An 18,152-nucleotide genomic window follows, 5' to 3' on the forward strand; every position below is an offset into this window, starting at 1 on the left:
CACTAAAATTTTCATGAGATTGTTATGTGGCTTATGGTTTATCAAACTAGAAGACAAATATAATGTTGCTATACTGTATATCCATGTCTGGAAGTTTAAGTTACATAACCTTTTCTTTTCTTTTACAAATAGTCAATAAACAGAAAATTCTTATACAACCTCAGAAAACCCAGAGAATTTAGACAAAATAGCGCAAATAACATACTTTGTACCACACAAACATGAAATGAATTTTTATAGCCATGTAGTTAATCTCCCATACCAGCTAGGCTGCATCTGAAAATGCCAAGTACACACAAAATATGCAAGGCAGAAAATGAAAAGAATATATCTAACATTTCTATTTCATGTTGTAAGGCACACATGATACAGAATGACATATTTGCATTTTGGTACTGTTTTTTCTTCTAAGAATAGCGTGGGACCTATGGGCAGGGGACTAAGCCTTTGCTCGCTTTATATATATATATATTTTTTCTGATTACAAGTGGTCAAAAGTATGCTGGGTGATAATCTTCATTGTCGTATACCATGAGATCTTTTACGATTTGATCCATTGTTGGCCTCTTGCTTCTTTCCTCAAGACATGAAATAGCTGCTTTCACCATCGCTTTTGCTTGATCACAATTGAAATGGCCTTTCAGCCTACTGTCTACTATAGTGTCCAGGACCTCACCACTAGTGAGCATCTGTTTTACCACCTGCACGAATTGCATCAAGTCTATGTCTTCTTCGTCTATTGTTATCCCACTTGAAACTCTAGTCCCAGTCACAATCTCCAGAAGCACAACCCCATAGCTGTAAACATCGACCTTTGCATTGATTGGCAAATTCAGTGCCCATTCTGGTGCCATGTAGCCCATTGTGCCTCTCATATGAGTGAAGTTAAAGGTAGAACTGTCTCTCTTTGAAAGTTTGGATAGCCCAAAGTCTGCTATCTTGGCTTCAAAATCTCGGTTCAGCAGTATGTTTTCTGGCTTAACATCACAATGAACAACCCATTCAAGGCATTCATGATGGAGGTAGGCAAGGCCTCTAGCTGTTCCTAAGGCAATCTTGAACCGTTGGCTCCATGAGAGCAACTTTCTGGTGCCACTGTCATCAAAAAGGTACCTATCCAATGACTCATTTTCCACATACTCGTAGACTAATAACCTCTGACGACCCTCTGAGCAGAATCCCCACATTCTGACCAAATTTATGTGATTGATCCTCCCAATTAACGTCACTTCTGCCCAAAATTCCTCTTCACCCTGTCTAACATCTGTAAGTTTCTTTACTGCAACCACCTTCTTATCCCCAAGTATTCCTCTGTAAACTGTACCACTGCCACCTTTTCCAAGCTCTTCTTTAAATTTTCCCGTTGCTTCCACCAATTCGCGGTATGTAAACCTCCTGAACTGGCTTGTTATCATTTTGTAACCTTCCTCCATGGACTTGGGTATGTTATGCATTTTAAAAAGAAAGTACCACCCTGTCATGATAAAGACCAACTCAACTGCTCCTATTATAGTAGCAAAGACATATAAGTATGCCCACATTATGTTGTCAGAATTTTTTCTGTATGCATCTATGGATACTAACATAACTTTTGAAGCATTTGGCTTGCAGGTAAGACCATGATGTTTGGAGATCAAGGATGTTGAAGCAACGTTCTTAGGAAGTTTGATGTAGTTGTCTCCAGGAAAATATGGATAAACCTGGCCATTGTAGAGCAGGCCTTTAGTGTAACACAGACCATCTCCACCCTTGTAGGTAAAAGATAAGCACACGCAGCTGTCCATACAAATCCTCATGCATTCTTCAAGCGAGATTGACTTGTTTGAAGTCAGATCAAAGCCATAATAGTCACCATGAGGAATCTTGACGAACGTAAAATCCTCGCGTTGCTGGCCACAGCTGACGCTGAATGTTGGCCTGCAGCCTCTACTCCAGTTCTCGGGATCAGTCATCTCGTATCCTGGAGGACAAGTACATCTGAGACCTGGTGAGTACTCACAAATTCCATTTCTTCCACACAATCCATGCACATAGCACATCTGCAATACACCTTCCCCTGTGATAGTCCAGTTGCCATCTGATGCATTCAAGCTGTACATTCTGAGGTTGCCATCATAATCAACGGTGATCCTTCTCTGTATCCCTAAACCTGAATCCAGGGCTACCATTTTGAACCCGTCGCTTGACAAGAACCTGCCCTCGTCGTCCAGGACCGCTATCTTGCTGCTGTTGAATCTAGTCCGGCCGTTCTGCACTGCGGTGTAGTCTGGACTTGGCCAGTATATGCTTGTGATTTCTGGTCCATTGTACTGGAGCCGGAGGACATTATCGTTGTCGAAATACAGGAAATGGTTACCAGATTGGGAGACTAACCTCTTCTCTCTTGTGAGACGCTGCGATGGTAGCAGGGTGTCAGTAGGCCAGTCGAAGCTCTGCCACACGATCTTATCCTCGGAGTCGGAGGCCTTGATTACCATATTGCCACTGTTGAGCAGAGCCACCGTGGTGTGCTTGCCCCAGCCAGTCTTGCTCTCCCAGACCGTGGTGCCATTGACATCGGTAAAAGCCAGGTTGCCCTCATGGCTCAGGGATATCTTGGAGCCATGGCCGTTCACCGGAAGGCCAGAGTCTGCGGTCCAGACCACCGTCCTGTCGGTGGCATGGGTGAACCAGATGGAGAAGTAGAAGGCGTTCGTGTCATCTCCAGATGGGTAGAAGCCGCAGGAGAAGGTTGTGTCTGGTGAAACAAGGAAGGTTTCTCCATGATCTACCTGGAGAGATGTACCTGTGCCTATGGTTTGCCATGGGGATGCAGATGCGGCGCAGCACAAAAGAACGGAGATGAAGGAAATGAAGAGTGGGCACAGGAACTTACCCATCTGGATTTTTGGTTGTTGGGGGGTGACGAGTGGAAAGGATATTGGCTTCTTTGTGTGTGCGCAGGCTGTGCCCTGTGGCCTGTGGGGCACTCACTGATTCTTGTCAATCTTGTGACCATATCTCTTGAGATACCCATATGCGTTAACTATAGGACGAGATGCCACATTGCCACTGGATGGTGACTGGTGAGTTTGGCTGGCTTATTTTCATCTACAGTGAGTGTTACTTTACTCGCGTGATCTTGTTCATTGGATTGGATCACCGAGAATCTGACGTGTGCTTTTTTTTTTGGTTCCTGTGTACCCTCTCCAGCTCTCCTTTGCCTGGGAGAGGTTGAGATTCTCAGCACACATCACATTCGTTCTTTGTTCCACCGAAAGATAACATGGAAACTGTGGCTGTGTTCTTTGGTTATTACAGTTACTAACTCACCTCATTCGTTATTCGCGTGCACGTTTTCTAAACGACTGTCCTTTTTTTTAAAAAAAAATTCTATATAAAAGTTGCTTTTAAAATCATATTAATCTATTTTTTAAAAAATATAGCTAATATTCAATTAATTATGTGTTAATAAGCTACTTCGTTTTACATACGTGAGGGGATACCATGAGGAAAGAGTTATCTCCTAGTGTTGTATATATTGGAAAACTGTAATTTTGTTTTGGGGACCAACCGACTATATTTCTTCTCAATATATTTGTCAACAACATAGATGAAGTTTTTGTCCATCCATGTAATTATGAACGGCCAGAACGGATCAACAGGCTAAATACGGAGTACTTCATTTGTTCTAAAATAAGTTAATTTTAGGTTCTACTTTTTATCCTAAATAAGTTTACTTTTTAATCTATCTGTCAAAAGATGAGTTTTATTCCTTCAATAAGCATACCCACCCATCAATATGTGTCGAAAGATGAGTTTTATTTCTTTGATACACCTACTCACCCATTAATATTTCCTTTTCGATTGGTGAAGAACATTTTTATTTTTTTTCACTTCGTTTTAATTTGTGTTTCAATAGCTAAAAGATAAACTTATTCTGAAACAGAGGCCATTAGTAGTTGGCCATTTATAAATGCTCGGCAAAGCCCAGTCGCGCGAGTCATGATGACTCTCACCAAACCTATCACCTATGGCATCTCGTCATTCTTTTATCCCGTCGTACGGCTTTGTTCATATATGCCTTATGTGGTGGTCTGGTGGACCGTCTCTAAAGTCCATGCTCTTCAGATTGGTGGGTAAATTGAACAGGGACGTTTCATCTGAAGGAATCAGACCCAACCCTTACATAGCCTGTGTTTAGATTCATTTTTTTTTTCTAAAAACGTCACATCGAATATTTGGACATATGCATAGAACATTAAATGTGGACAAAAAAAACTAATTGCACAGTTTGCATGTAAATTACGAGACAAATCTTTTTAGCCTAATTACGCCATGATTTAATAATGTGATGCTACAGTAAACATTTACTGATGACGTATTAATTAGGCTTAATAAATTCGTCTCGCAGTTTACAGGAGGAATCTGTAATTTGTTTTGTTATTATACTATATTTAATACTTCAAATGTGTGTCTGTATACTTCAAAAAATATTTTGGCCAAGGAACTAAACACAACCATAGTACTCAAAATAATAATACCATGTTTGGAATCCTGGGTTCCCAACCCCTCTCTCTCGTATTCCACGCTCACACTTTTCAAATTGTTTACTGCTAAACAATGTGATTTTTGCAAAAGTTTCTATACGAAAGTTGCTTAAAAAAATATTGATCCATTTTTGAAAAAAAATTAGCTAATACTTCCTCCGTTTTATATTATAAAACTTTCTAGCACTGCCACATTCATATAAATGTTAATGAATCTAGGCACATATGTGTGCCTTTCATTAACATTTATATGAATGTGGGCAATGCTAAAAAGTCTTATAACCTAAAACGGAGGTACTCCCTCCGTTTCAAAATATAGCAATCTAGGATGGGATGAGACCCATCAGCATGTCTAGATTCGTAGTCTTAGGATGGGTCTCATCCTATCCTAGGTTGCTATATTTTGGGATGGAGGGAGTAATACTTAATTAATCACACGCTAATGGATCGCTCCGTTTTCCATGCACATTGTACGTGTTGGGAACATGTGCTTCCGAACACAGCCTAGTACTAAATATGTCGTTCTGCAGTGGCATTGTTGGAATGACTGTAAGGCGTCTTCCTCTATTTCCGCCTCAATTTAAGCCTGGTTAGGATTTGAGATATGCCAAAAAAAGGTCACTCTTTATTTAGGCTTATAAACCAGCTTATAGGCTAAAAAGTCTGAGGGCCTGTTTGGCACAGCTCCAGCTCCACCCCTCCTGTGGCAGGAGCTCAATCAAACAGTTTCAAGCTTTCAGCTCCACCTAAAGTGAGAGTGGAGCTGGGTGGAGCTGTCTCACAAAATGAACTAAAGATGTGGAGCTGGATTCAAGCAGCTCCACAACTCCGCTCCATACTCAACTCCTGGAGTTAAAATTAGGAGTTGAAACTCTACCAAACGGGAGCCTAAATAAACATGCAGCTAATCTTATACACTATTAAGCCAAGAACTAAGTTGAAGAAACCTTTTTGGCTTATGTGAGGTAGATATATGACTCTGTCATTAAAGTTAGGATTCATATCCATTAGCTTATAAATCATATAAGCCAAAAAACTAACTTAAAAGTCTAAGAAAATAAACTCAATCAATAGCCATGTGAGGGGAGAGAGGAAAGATAAATTATTTTTATTTTTTTTCATAAAGGCATATCTTATGCATAACATAAAAAGTGTTATATTGATCACTTTCACAATGTTAAGGCATGCTATATAGACCAATAATAACCAATTTTTCTATATATTTAATCGTGGTGTATTACGTGTTCACTTCTACCTTAAAATATGCCTAAATATTTTTTATTTACCTTATAACAAAGGGCCTACCACAATATTATGTTTTCCAAGTTGAAACACGCTTATATATTTTTGTCAAAAAATAAATACGTCTATATTTCATTTTGATTTGCATTTAACTTCTAGCTACTCCTTCCATCCTAAAAATAAAGATTTTGGTTGGATAAGGCATTGCTAATATTACGAATCATATACCAAAATTCTTATACTACGACCATGTTGTGTCAGTTGTGATCACCAGATGGACAGGCCCACGCGAATGGCCCATCAAACGGCGGCCCACTTCTACTCCGGCGAGCCGCCTCCCTCGAACTCCTCTAGTCCTTCCGCCTTCCTCGCCGTGTCCACTCCCCACGCACGCACGCGGCGGCGGCGGCGAGCCGCCACCCCCCCCCCCCCCCCACTCCCGTCGGCTTTCCGATCTCCGGGAACGTCGCGACGGCAGCGCCAATGCGTATGCTATGCCGCACGCGCTGGTTCTCTCCCTCCCCCGCTCTGCCGCCGCAGGCGGCATCACTGCCCTCATGTCAGGTGCCGGCAGTGGGGACTGGGGAGGCTGTTGCCCTTGCGAGGGCGAGAAACGAGGTAAAGCTGTTCATCTTCCCTGCTGGTTAAGTCGCATTCATGCCGTGTTCACCACTTGGCATCGCGCTCTCCTTTAAGCTTCCGGTGTGCCTTGAGCGACGCAGAAGCCATGGGTTCAAGCAGAATTGTTCGGTGCAATGCAACTTATCCGGTGGCCATCACGCCTAGAAGAGATCTGCTCTTCGCAATCCTTTACAGGGTGCGTGTTTCTGAGGTGAGGGCATGGTTTCCTTGTAAACTATGCACGCTGCAGATAATTTTATTTTGCTCTGCATGTTGAATTAATATGGAGTAGTTTCTGGTTATTTGGGTGGGGTTATGGATTTGATGCTTGTGAAAATGACGGTTAAAGTTTGTAGGCTTGTAGAGATAATTGAGAGAAAACGAACAAACCAATCAATTCTGGAATAGCCCTGCATACTATTCATTCACTCATTTCATCTACAGAACAAAATGTGTTACATTATGCAATATAATAATTCCAATGTCATAAACAATAAGCCCTTGTCACCATATCTAGCTATGCCTATAATTACATCATCTAGGATATCCTATTACGTACACATCTCAAAATTTATGCAGTAGCTGCAGGCTAATATGAATAGGCAGGATGGTAGTCGTCTTCGTCATCACATAACATGAGAGCCTTCAGAATTTCATCCATTGTTGGCCTCTTGCTTCTTTCTTCCAGGCATGAAAGCGCTACCTTCACCATTGTAATTGCTTGCTCTGGATCAAAGTGTCCATGCAGTCTGTCATCCACTAAATCGGTGACATTCCCTGTAGCCTGAATCTTTTTGGCCTCCTGGACAAACTCTGGAAACTCCACTTGCCTTTCATCTACCACTATGCCGCTTGAAACCCTGATTCCTGTCACAATCTCAAGGAGTACTACTCCATAGCTGTAGACATCAACCTTTGCATTGATCGGCAAATTCAACGCCCATTCTGGTGCCATGTAGCCCATTGTGCCTCTCATATGGGTGAAATTGAAACTAGTGCTGTCTCGCTTTGCAAGTTTGGCTAGTCCAAAGTCTGCTATCTTGGCATCGAAATCTCTACTTAGAAGTATGTTTTCTGGTTTCACATCACAATGCACGACCCACTCAAGGCATTCGTGATGAAGATAAGCAAGACCCCTGGCTGTGCCCAGGGCAATCCTGTACCTTTGGCTCCAACTTAGCAGCCTTTCATGGCATCTCTCACCAAAGAGGTACTTGTCCAATGACTCGTTCTCCACATACTCATATACCAATAGTCTGTTTGTCCCTTCTGAGCAAAACCCCCACATCCTTACCAAATTTATGTGATTGATCCTCCCAATTAGAGTCACTTCTGCCCAGAATTCCTCCTCTCCTTGCCGAACGTCTGTAAGCTTCTTTACTGCCACTATTTTCTTATCTTCAAGTACTCCTCTATAAACAATTCCAGCCCCACCCCTCCCAAGCTCTTCTTTGAATTTTCCAGTCGCTTCCTTCAATTCTCGGTATGTAAATCGCCTGAACTGGTTTGTTATCATCTTGTATCCATCCTCCATGGACTTGGGTATGTTATGCTTCTTGAAAAAAAGGTACCAGCCTGTCACTATTACAAGCGACTCTAGACCTCCCAATATTGCAGCAAAAACATAGAAGTATGCCCACTTTATATTGTCCTTCTTTGTTCCATACATACTTGCTGAGCCTAGCATGATCTCAGGAGCACTGAGGTTGCAAGTGAGTCTTTGTTGTTTGGAGATTGAGGGTGTTGATTTGCTTGAATTCTTAGGTACTTTCATGTAGTTGTCTCCGGGGAAATATGGGTACACCTGACCATTGTAGAGTAAGCCTTTAGTGTAACATAAACCATCCCCACCCTTGTATGTGAATGATAAGCAGGAGCTGCTGTTCAAGCAAATATTCTGACATGCTTCAAATGAGATGGATTTATTTGATCCCAGATCGAAGCCATAGAAGTCTGCATGAGGCTGTTTGACAAACATAAAGTCCTCATGTGGTCTTTTGCTATCGATTGTAAACGTTGGTTCACATCCTTTGTTCCAATCTGTTGGATCAACCATCACATATTCTGGAGGACATCTACATCTTAGACCTCCCGAGTAGTCACATATCCCATTCTTGCCGCATAGCCCATGCACATAACACATCTGTATCACGGCCTGCCCTGTGATAGTCCAGTTGCCCGTTGACTCATTCAAGCTGTACATTCTAAAATTGCCATCATAATCAATTGTAATCCTTCTCTTGATCCTAGGACCTGAATCTGTAGCCTCTATCTTGAATCCATCACTTGACACAAAATTACCCTCATCATCAAGAAATGCTATCCTGGTGCTGTTAAATCTAGTACGCCCATTTTTTTCGGCATTATAATCTGGACTTGGCCAGTAGATGCTTGTAATCTCTGGGCCGTCATATAATAGGCGCAGGACATTATCGTTATCAAAGTAGAGGTGATGATAACGAGAGACTAACCTTATGTTTTTGGTCAGGTTCTGCCATGGCAGCAAGGTATCGGTCGGTGAGTCGAAGCTCTGCCACACAGTACTATTGCTGGAATCCTTGATTATAAGATTGCCGGTGTCAAGAAGGGTAACTGTAGTATGCTTGCCTGAAGATGTCTTGCTTTCCCACACCGTCGTGCAGTTGGTATCTGTGAGGACCAGGTTGCCATCATGGCCCAGCGACACCCTGGAGCCGTAAAGGTTCACTGGGGAGTATCCCCCATTCGCCGGAGAGTAGGGATTCGCCGTCCACACGACAGTTTTCTCGGTGGTGTGGGTGTACCAGATGGAGAAGGTGAAAGCATTTGTGCCAAGCTGATAGAAGCCGCAAGAGAAGGTGGTATCAGGTGAGAGGAGGAAGATCTTGTCATGGTCCTCAGCTCTGATGTGTGAGCCGGTCGTCATGGTTCGCCATGGGGAAGCACGAGAGCAGAGGTGGAAGGAGAGTGATGAGAGGATGGTTAGATACAGCAGCGCAGCCATTATCTCCTTTTCCAGGGAGCTTTGGCTATCGAAGTAGAGAGAAAAAGAGAGACAGAGAGAGGCAGGTAGCTTTAGGTTCAGTTTTAACACTATGCGGCTTACTTAGGTGACGATATGCATTAGCGCATAATCGCATGTGGCCATAAGCCCGTAATACCCATGTATGTTGCTGACTTGAACAATTGAATACTGGGGTTGGTAAGGCAAAAACACTGTTGGGCATCTCCACGGTGTACACATTGCATTGTCCTACTATATTGCTTGATTTAGACTGCAAGACGGAATATTGTCAACTTCATGGGGGCATCCGTGTTTCTTTCAATGTGTGAAAGAGGAGTACCGATGAAACCGTGATTTTGTATATTATATATATATCAGTTTTTTCTCCCTTCTGCCACAAACTAAGTTCTTTTACATAAGCAACTAGTGTATGAAAGTTAAAAGTATCTTTAAAGAAGAACTTTATTTGGGAGTAAAAAGAGGACAATTTTTGGATTAATAGTAATATGGCACTATTCACCTAAAATTTATCTCTTTTTTCCTCTCAAATGAAGTTGAGTTTGAACTTGTGATTTCTTGTGAATGTATGTGATGCCTACTGCTAACTCTAATATTTTTTTGATGAATTTAGAGAACTTTTAGGTATGGTTTTCACTTATGATTTTCACTGGATACTTTCTCATTATCTACCCACCAGATCTGTCTCTGATGTCATGTTTAATATTTATCAATTTATGATGGACAAAACAAATAGTGTGGCTGCATCGTATCGTAAAACGTTTGTGTACGATCTTATTTTGTTCATGACCTGAAGTCGTCATCATCTCTCTCTCTCTCAATATTTAAAAGTCATTCTCTTTGGTATTTGTCCAATATAAGAAGCGCCCCACTGATAGCAATTTGGATGACAAAATCAACGATATTAATAGTAGTTTGGATCTTGACATGATAGCTTGTGGTTTGACCAAACGACTCTTCGTTTCAGTTTGCTCATTCTATCTTTTTATCTTGCACTAAGTCTCTTCTAAAGCGCACACAGTCATCAGCACTTACCAATTTCGCTTTCCGTTTTGATATGTCATTAGCTGATCTTTCTCTGGTGGCGAGACATTTTACCTGGTTTTGACCTGACCAGCTGATCTCATTCTGCAGGGGAAACCATGGTGGTCATACTAGTTCTACTGCCCAAATAATGCAAAACTGCAAGAATTACCCCTCTTGGCTACTGGCTTTGTTTGACACAATGGCACTTACACTCTTTCAGGATTTGATAGTACATAACCAAAAATAGTAGACGCACATATGCATGTAGCTGGAAGCCTGGAAATGGCATCTTCTTGACCTGCCGCTCCAATTGTAATTCCAGTACAGTCCATAGGGAAGTTGAAGTATCATATTCTATAGACTGTCTTAATTTAAGACTAATTGCACAAATTTTGTACGACCTAGTGGCCTAAGACTTCACATCTTGCCTGGTTTTTTTTGTGCATCTTTCAGCTTCTAGAACCGGCTGGCCTGCAGGCACACAGTAAGCGACTTCACATCTTTAATCTGCTACTTGTTTGAGGGACGTAAGGTTTCATGCTCAACCGCTCAAACTAGGACCTGCAATGCAAGTGCCTTATTTTTCTTCTCACATTCTTGTAACATAACATCAGTGCTTGGACAGCATCGACCAACTGGTCTTTCTCCTCCCTTGCCCGGTCTTGGATTCATGGATCGTTTTCCTGCAGCTTTCTGATCGATGCAATTAAGCTTGCTTTGCCTTCAGCTATCGTCAGTGCGTGACTGACCATGCGAGTATAACGTAGCTGCCTCTTCCTGGTCAATATCGTTACCTGGCATGGACAAATGTAAAATACTCCAGGAAAATCCACTATATATCTATATGATACCCATAAAACCTTATTTTTGTGGTGTACTCCTAATCTTATTGTATATGTACAGGATTTGAGCTCTTCTTTTCGCGAGAAGAGAGAATTTGAGCTCTTTTACAGTGCTCCTTGGCATTGGCATTGCAAGCCATGGGACCTCATTGGGCTGCAAGGCTGAAGCTTCTGCCCTATCTGAATAGATTGACCTCAGTTGTAGTGGGCAATGGTATCAGAGCCAGCTTTCGGAAAGATCGATGGCTTATACAAATGCCACTGCAAGAGAAATTCCCAGCTCTATTCACCCCTTCCAGGCAACAAGAAGCAACAGTGGCAGTACATGCAAAGAATATTGTTCCGTCTCCAATTTGCGCAATATGCAGCTTAGCAGATGAAACAAGTCACCTCTTTCTTCACTGTCCTTTTGCCTCTGGTCTATGGGCTTCACTCCACATCGATCCAGGTATTGACGATGTAAAACAGCTCCATGCATTACAACCACCATCAGCCATCCCGATAGCGCACTTCCGCCCCTTCTTTCTGCTCTGCCTTTGGGGACTCTGGAGCCACCACCATGATGTCATCTTCAGAAATCAGGAGCCTTGTCATCGTCGCCTCCTCCAACGATGTATCGAAGACGCAACTCTCTGGGCACACCGGTTAAAGAACCAGGATAGAATCGTTGTTTCCACCTGGAAGCAAGTACTCTCCCACCCCCTAAATTCTGATCAAATGTAATAGCAGGCCGCTGGCCCTGCTTCTGTTTCTGTTTGTGTTTGTATGAACATCTCTGCTTTAATTTCAATGGAAATTCAGGTGGGGAAGCTCTCCCCTCCGGTGATTATTAAAAAAAAAAAGAGTATTCAGATCATCAGATGTATATCAAAATTTTAGAGAAAAAGGTATATACAATATGTAATACGCATGTGCATGAAAAAAGGAAAAATAAGGCTGTATTCAGACCAAAATAAATATAAACCAATCTTTCTTAGTTTCTTACACTCTTCTGATCTTCTCCAATGGTCTAATTCGCACAAGTTTACTCGGCGCCGGCGTAGACAAAATACCATGTTATTATTCCCGAAAAAAATACCATGTTATTACTGTTTTTTTTTAAGAACATGCTATTAACCATTTAACCGAATTAAAAAACCCTAAAATACCCAAACAAGTCAATGATACTACGCCATCACGAGTAAAAGATTCTGCAAAAAAACGTAGAAGGGGAAAAAAGGGAGCGACGACACGAGCCAATCAGCCAAATGTCACGAGTAATCTATTGAAGATTTCTCTGGAATGGGCCTTATATGGGCCTAGATTCTCCCTCTCAACCAAAGTGTGGCCTCAGCAGCCCACATTTATTTTCCGACAATTATCGGGCTCGGCCTCTTCGCGCCGGATCGTCTCACTCTCACCCCTTCCATAGTGGCCAGCTCGGCCTCGATCCACATCGTCGTTGTTGCACACAGCTTCGATCCACACCGCCGCCATCGTTCATGGCTTTGATCCACGCCGCCGCAAACATCCATAGCTTCGAAGCCAATAGTTAACCCTGATTTTGTCTGAACTCTGATTTTTCTCTGAACAATTGAGCAAGATCTGTCTCCTTTGGTATATAATAAATTTCCAGCACATACATCACTAAAACTTGAAACATGGAAAGGCTCATCCTGGTACTTCTGAATGTTATTTCATACAGATGAAAGCTTACAAATGTTAAAAGTTTGTTGAGCAATAGGTAGTCAAATTTCTGTTCTGTGTTTTGTTCATACCGTAACCTGCTCACCTGCTGCTAGCTTCATAATACCCAAATGTTCAGAAATGGAATTGGCGCTCGTCGATTTGTTAAAAAAAAAAAAGAAAAACAGATGTTCAGAAGAGCAAAGAAATTCAGGTGTAATAGAAGGGTTTTTTGGGTGACCCAAAAATTACAAGTGGAAAATATTTGTAGGGGTAAAGATTAACCAAACATCCAAGCTTGCCCTTAGCAATCAGAACCGCATCTTGGGTAGGGGTGGACAAAAAGCTTGGGCTCGTGAGCTCAGCTCGGGCTTGGCTCGAGCTCGCTTAGCTCGGTCGGCTTGAATGCCAAACGAGCCAAGCCTAAGTCTCCTTTTCAGCTCGTTTCTGAAACAAGCCGAGTCCGAGCTGGCTCGCGAGCCGCTTGATTTGGTTCGTGAGCCTAGGCCATCATGTATTTATATGGATGATTTTATCTTCTAGTGGAGTTATTATTTGTTAATATGTAATTTATCATCTATATTTTGATGAATTGAATATATAAAGTTATTTTAATTTTACATGTTGATGACTTGTTATTGCTTTTCTTAATGATTACAAATTATGTATCTTCAATGGAAGGCTCGCAAGCCAGCTCGAGCTAGGAAATAAGCCGAGCCGAGCTTATATTTTAACTCGTTTCCCTAACCGAGCCGAGCCAAGTCTAACTTGTTGCGAGCCATTGCAAGCCGAGCCGAGCCAAGCTTGGCTTGGCTCGTTTCCACCCCTAATATTGGGTGACATAGAATGATGGTGCACCATGGTTTCTTACCTAGGCCATGTTTAGATTCTAACTTTTTTCTTCAAACTTCCAACTTTTCCGTTACATCAAACTTTTCTACACACACAAACTTCCAACTTTTCTGTTCCAATTTCTTCAAACTTCTAATTTTGGCGTGGAACTAAACACAGACCTAGCGTACAAGCTCTGTGAAGCTCCAGTATTAAATTCTAGCATCGGTCAGTTTAGGCATGCACAAGCACAAGTGGTATATCGTCAGTAACAAGAAGACAAAGGAGCACAATCAATCACTGACCACGGATGAACATATTGGACCAATAGCTAGTAGTAAACCAATCATCAGCACGTCAAATCAAATGGAATGTTCTATACTAAGCAGCTGGTTCCTTCCAGGAACATGAAAACTCTAAACACTAGCGACACGCTCACGGCGGCTCACCCGTGACAGATCCTCCTCACCTCTCTCGCGGAGCACTCGCCGCCTCGTCGGCCCTTGGACCGGCATGAGGAATCCGACTCACTGCTGAACTTTGAACAGCTCCAGCTGGTTCATTGAGCTGAAAATGTTTTGGATGTTTGTTTAGAGATCCCCTCGGAAGTGTTACAACCTGCAAAGATTTATCGACGTAAAATCAGCAAGCATAAATCATAAGGCAGCTTTAGGAAGCGTGACCACAATTTGCCGGCCATACCAATTAATTTGGGAACCTATAATAACGGGCACAACTTTAGTGTTCAGTCTACTTTTAATAGCCAATTAAAAAGAAAAGATAAACCATGTCAGTTCGGCTAGCATCGCCGCAATGATATTGGTACCACGACTCCACGAGACAGTGACAACACAATGATCAATGACAATACAATACCGAACTGCCCGGTCAGACACGGCACATGACTTGCGCGTCACTGTCACCCTAACGATCAGGGCATTTATCATGCAAATTACCAAACCAATTGTCCACCTCTACAACTGGCAATCAACAAGTCAGCATCCCAAACAATGGCATGGAATGAACATAGCCAATCTTTGCTCCAAGTAGACAAATTACTCCCATATATAGTTATATACTCTAGAGTCCATATAGCTAGCAGCACCAAACAGAATGTTTTTTTTTGGAATACGCGAGGGGCGCATCTTTGTATTAAGAAGGAATAAAAGTATTTACAGAGCAGGCCGAAAAATCAAAAACACGAAGGGGACAAGATACAGGAGGGGGGAGGAGGAAGAAAATAAAAGCCTAATCTCCCAACGAATGTGGCGACCTTCCACCCGACATAGGGGTCGCCATGGCCGGTATCGCGGCTCTAGCCAACCGCCAAAGGTCCGCTTCGCCCGTCATGGCCCTAGCAATTTCCGCCCATGTCCTGCTCTTTTGGTTGAAGACCCGATTGTTTCTTTCTTTCCAAATCGTCCACGCCAAACAGAATGTTGGTATTGAGAAATAATGAGGCAGCTCTCAAAAATGTGAAAGCTGTCATGAAGATTGTATGACCAAGACAAGAAACATGTCAAATATTTAAGCTGCACGATTAGAGAATGATGGTAAAAACAAAAGTTCAGACCTTCTAAAATTAGAGAGCTTTAAAAGCAGTAATATATTCAATCACTTTCATATACCTGAAAGCCGCCAGGACTGAATGCAATGCGACAATGTCCTGAAGGAGCACTTAACTATTCCCGGTTTACTGGTTTAGGCATGTAGAATTTGCAGCATGGATTCAAATTTGACTCCACGAAAGAACCTTTGCAACAGGTGGATATCAAATAAGGATGAGGCAGAGCATCATAAATGGAAGCAAACACCTTCCTCCATACCATGATCTGATGGCCTGAACACAAAGAAAACAAAATGGCAAGATTACTCTGTCTAGTCATTCTTCCCTTGATCAGTGTACTGCCATTCTCATATGCTTCACCCCTGTTGATGCTAAGCACCGGCTCATCCTTATTTGTTGAAGAGCATAAGCAAACCTTCCTTACCTCACCAAACGCCGATTTCTCTTGTGGCTTCTATGAAGTTGGAGGGAATGCTTTCTCCTTCTCCATCTGGTTCACCAACAGCAAGAATAGGACCGTCGTATGGTCTGCAAACCCCAAGTCCCCGGTAAATGGCCATGGCTCTAAGGTGACACTGAACCATGAAGGTAACCTGGTCCTCGCTGATGTCAATGGCACCGCAAATTGGGACAGCAAGACGAGCTCTGGCAAGGGCACAACGGCTGTCCTTCTTGACACTGGCAATCTCGTCATCAGAGACTCCACAGGCACGAAGTTATGGCAAAGCTTCTGGGCACCAACGGATACCTTGCTTCCATTACAGCCTCTCACCAAAGGTACAAGACTGGTCTCTGGTTATTTCAACCTCTATTTTGACAATGACAATGTGTTACGCCTCATGTATGATGGGCCAGAAATATCTAGCATCTATTGGCCAAGTCCAGACTACTCAGTGTTTGATATTGGGAGGACTAGCTACAATGGCTCCAGGAATGCAATCCTTGACACTGAAGGACACTTCCTCTCAACTGATAAGCTGGATATCAAGGCTGCTGATTGGGGTGCTGGAATCAACAGAAGGCTGACGCTTGATTATGATGGGAATCTAAGAATGTATAGTTTGAATGCATCAGATGGGAGCTGGAAAGTCTCATGGCAGGCTATAGCAAAATTGTGTGATGTGCATGGACTGTGTGGCGAGAATGGTATATGTGAGTTCTTGCCAAGCTTCAAGTGTTCTTGTCCCCCTGGATATGAGATGAGAGATCCAACAAACTGGAGCAGAGGTTGTCGTCCACTATTCAGCAAAAACTGCAGCAAAATAGAAGAATATGAGTTCTTCAAGCTCGCTCAAACCGACTTTTATGGCTTCGATCTAATCATCAACCAATCCATCTCACTTAAAGAATGTAAAAAGACTTGCTTGGACATCTGCTCCTGCTCAGCAGTCACGTATAAGACAGGGTCTGGAACTTGTTACATCAAATATGTACTCTTCAATGGCTACAGCTCCACAAATTTTCCGGGTGATAACTACATCAAACTACCCAAGAATATGGTTTCCAAACAGTCCGATCTCTCATGCAACCCAACCAAAGAGATTGTACTAGGATCTTCAAGTATGTACGGAATGAATGATGCAAATAAAAATTATGCAACCTATTATGTGTTTGCAGCAGTATTGGGAGCTCTAGTGCTAATCTTCACAGGTACAAGCTGGTGGTTTCTTTACAGCAAGCACAACATACCCATGTCAATGGAGGCAGGCTACAGGATGGTAACAAGCCAATTCAGGATGTTCACGTACCGAGAATTAAGGGAGGCAACTGGAAAGTTCAAGGAAGAGATTGGAAGAGGAGCCTCTGGTATTGTTTACAGAGGAGTACTTGAAGATAAGAGAGTGATAGCGGTGAAGAGGCTAATGAATATTTCACATGGTGAGGAGGAATTCTGGGCAGAAATGAGTATTATTGGAAGGATCAATCACATGAACTTAGTTAGGATGTGGGGTTTTTGCTCCGAGGGTCAGCAAAAACTACTGGTGTATGAGTATGTGGACAATGAATCACTGGACAAGTATCTATTTGGTGATGTAAGTGCTGAGCGATTGCTTGCATGGAGCCAACGGTTCAAAATAGCGTTGGGTACAGCTAGAGGTTTGGCCTATCTCCATCACGAGTGCCTAGAGTGGGTTGTCCATTGTGATGTAAAACCAGAGAACATACTTCTGACCAGAGATTTTGAAGTGAAGATAGCAGACTTTGGACTGGCCAAACTCTCAAAGAGAGACAGTACCAGTTTAAACTTCACGCATATGAGGGGTACAATGGGCTACATGGCACCAGAATGGGCGTTGAACTCACCAATCAATGCAAAGGTTGATGTCTACAGTTATGGTGTTGTTCTTCTTGAGATTGTAACTGGAAGCAGGATATCAAGCGGGATAAAAGTGGATGGGAGGGAGGTGGAGCTCAGAGATTTTGTGCAGGTCATGAAACATATTCTGGCTACTGGGGACGTCAAGGATGTAATTGATACTAGACTGAATGGGCATTTCAATTCTGAGCAAGCAAAGGTAATGGTGGAAGTTGCTATATCTTGTCTTGAAGAAAGAAACAGCAGGCCTACAATGGATGAAATTGCAAAAGCCTTCCTGGCATGTGATGACCAAGACAATCACCCAGCCTACTCATGGTGACCTGCAAAGCAATAGTGTTTTGATTTGAAGGATCAAAAACTAGTTATTCAGTTTAGCATGCACAATACTTGAAGTAAACAGTTCTTGTTAGATAAAATAAGTCAGATACTTCTATAAATTCATTTCAGTATAGTGGCAGGTTTGTTTATTCAAATGTACATCCAATAGAAAAATAAGTGTGTTGGATCA

General features: G+C 42.4%; 3 protein-coding genes across 3 annotated transcripts; 1 reads left to right on the forward strand and 2 right to left on the reverse strand.

The window, feature by feature from the left end:
• Nucleotides 1-205: 205 nt before the first annotated feature.
• Nucleotides 206-3,044, reverse strand: LOC127783086 (putative receptor protein kinase ZmPK1). Its single transcript, XM_052310350.1, has one exon. It carries the CDS (start codon nucleotides 2,877-2,879, stop codon nucleotides 492-494), a length of 2,388 nt encoding a protein of 795 aa, XP_052166310.1. The 5' UTR covers nucleotides 2,880-3,044; the 3' UTR covers nucleotides 206-491.
• Nucleotides 3,045-6,609: 3,565 nt separating this feature from the next.
• LOC127783077 (putative receptor protein kinase ZmPK1) lies at nucleotides 6,610-9,400 on the reverse strand. Its single transcript, XM_052310344.1, has one exon. It carries the CDS (start codon nucleotides 9,373-9,375, stop codon nucleotides 6,982-6,984), a length of 2,394 nt encoding a protein of 797 aa, XP_052166304.1. The 5' UTR covers nucleotides 9,376-9,400; the 3' UTR covers nucleotides 6,610-6,981.
• Nucleotides 9,401-15,617: 6,217 nt separating this feature from the next.
• LOC127784122 (putative receptor protein kinase ZmPK1) lies at nucleotides 15,618-18,152 on the forward strand. Its single transcript, XM_052311346.1, has one exon. It carries the CDS (start codon nucleotides 15,618-15,620, stop codon nucleotides 17,961-17,963), a length of 2,346 nt encoding a protein of 781 aa, XP_052167306.1. The 3' UTR covers nucleotides 17,964-18,152.

The sequence above is a fragment of the Oryza glaberrima genome, chromosome 1, assembly GCF_000147395.1.
Source record: "Oryza glaberrima chromosome 1, OglaRS2, whole genome shotgun sequence".
In the NCBI taxonomy this organism is placed as follows: Eukaryota; Viridiplantae; Streptophyta; class Magnoliopsida; order Poales; family Poaceae; genus Oryza; species Oryza glaberrima.

Excerpts from the sequence above, each read along its gene's own strand:
- LOC127783086 (XM_052310350.1), bottom strand. The coding sequence starts at position 2,879 with ATGGGTAAGTTCCTGTGCCCACTCTTCATTTCCTTCATCTCCGTTCTT.
- LOC127783077 (XM_052310344.1), bottom strand. The coding sequence starts at position 9,375 with ATGGCTGCGCTGCTGTATCTAACCATCCTCTCATCACTCTCCTTCCAC.
- LOC127784122 (XM_052311346.1), top strand. The coding sequence starts at position 15,618 with ATGGCAAGATTACTCTGTCTAGTCATTCTTCCCTTGATCAGTGTACTG.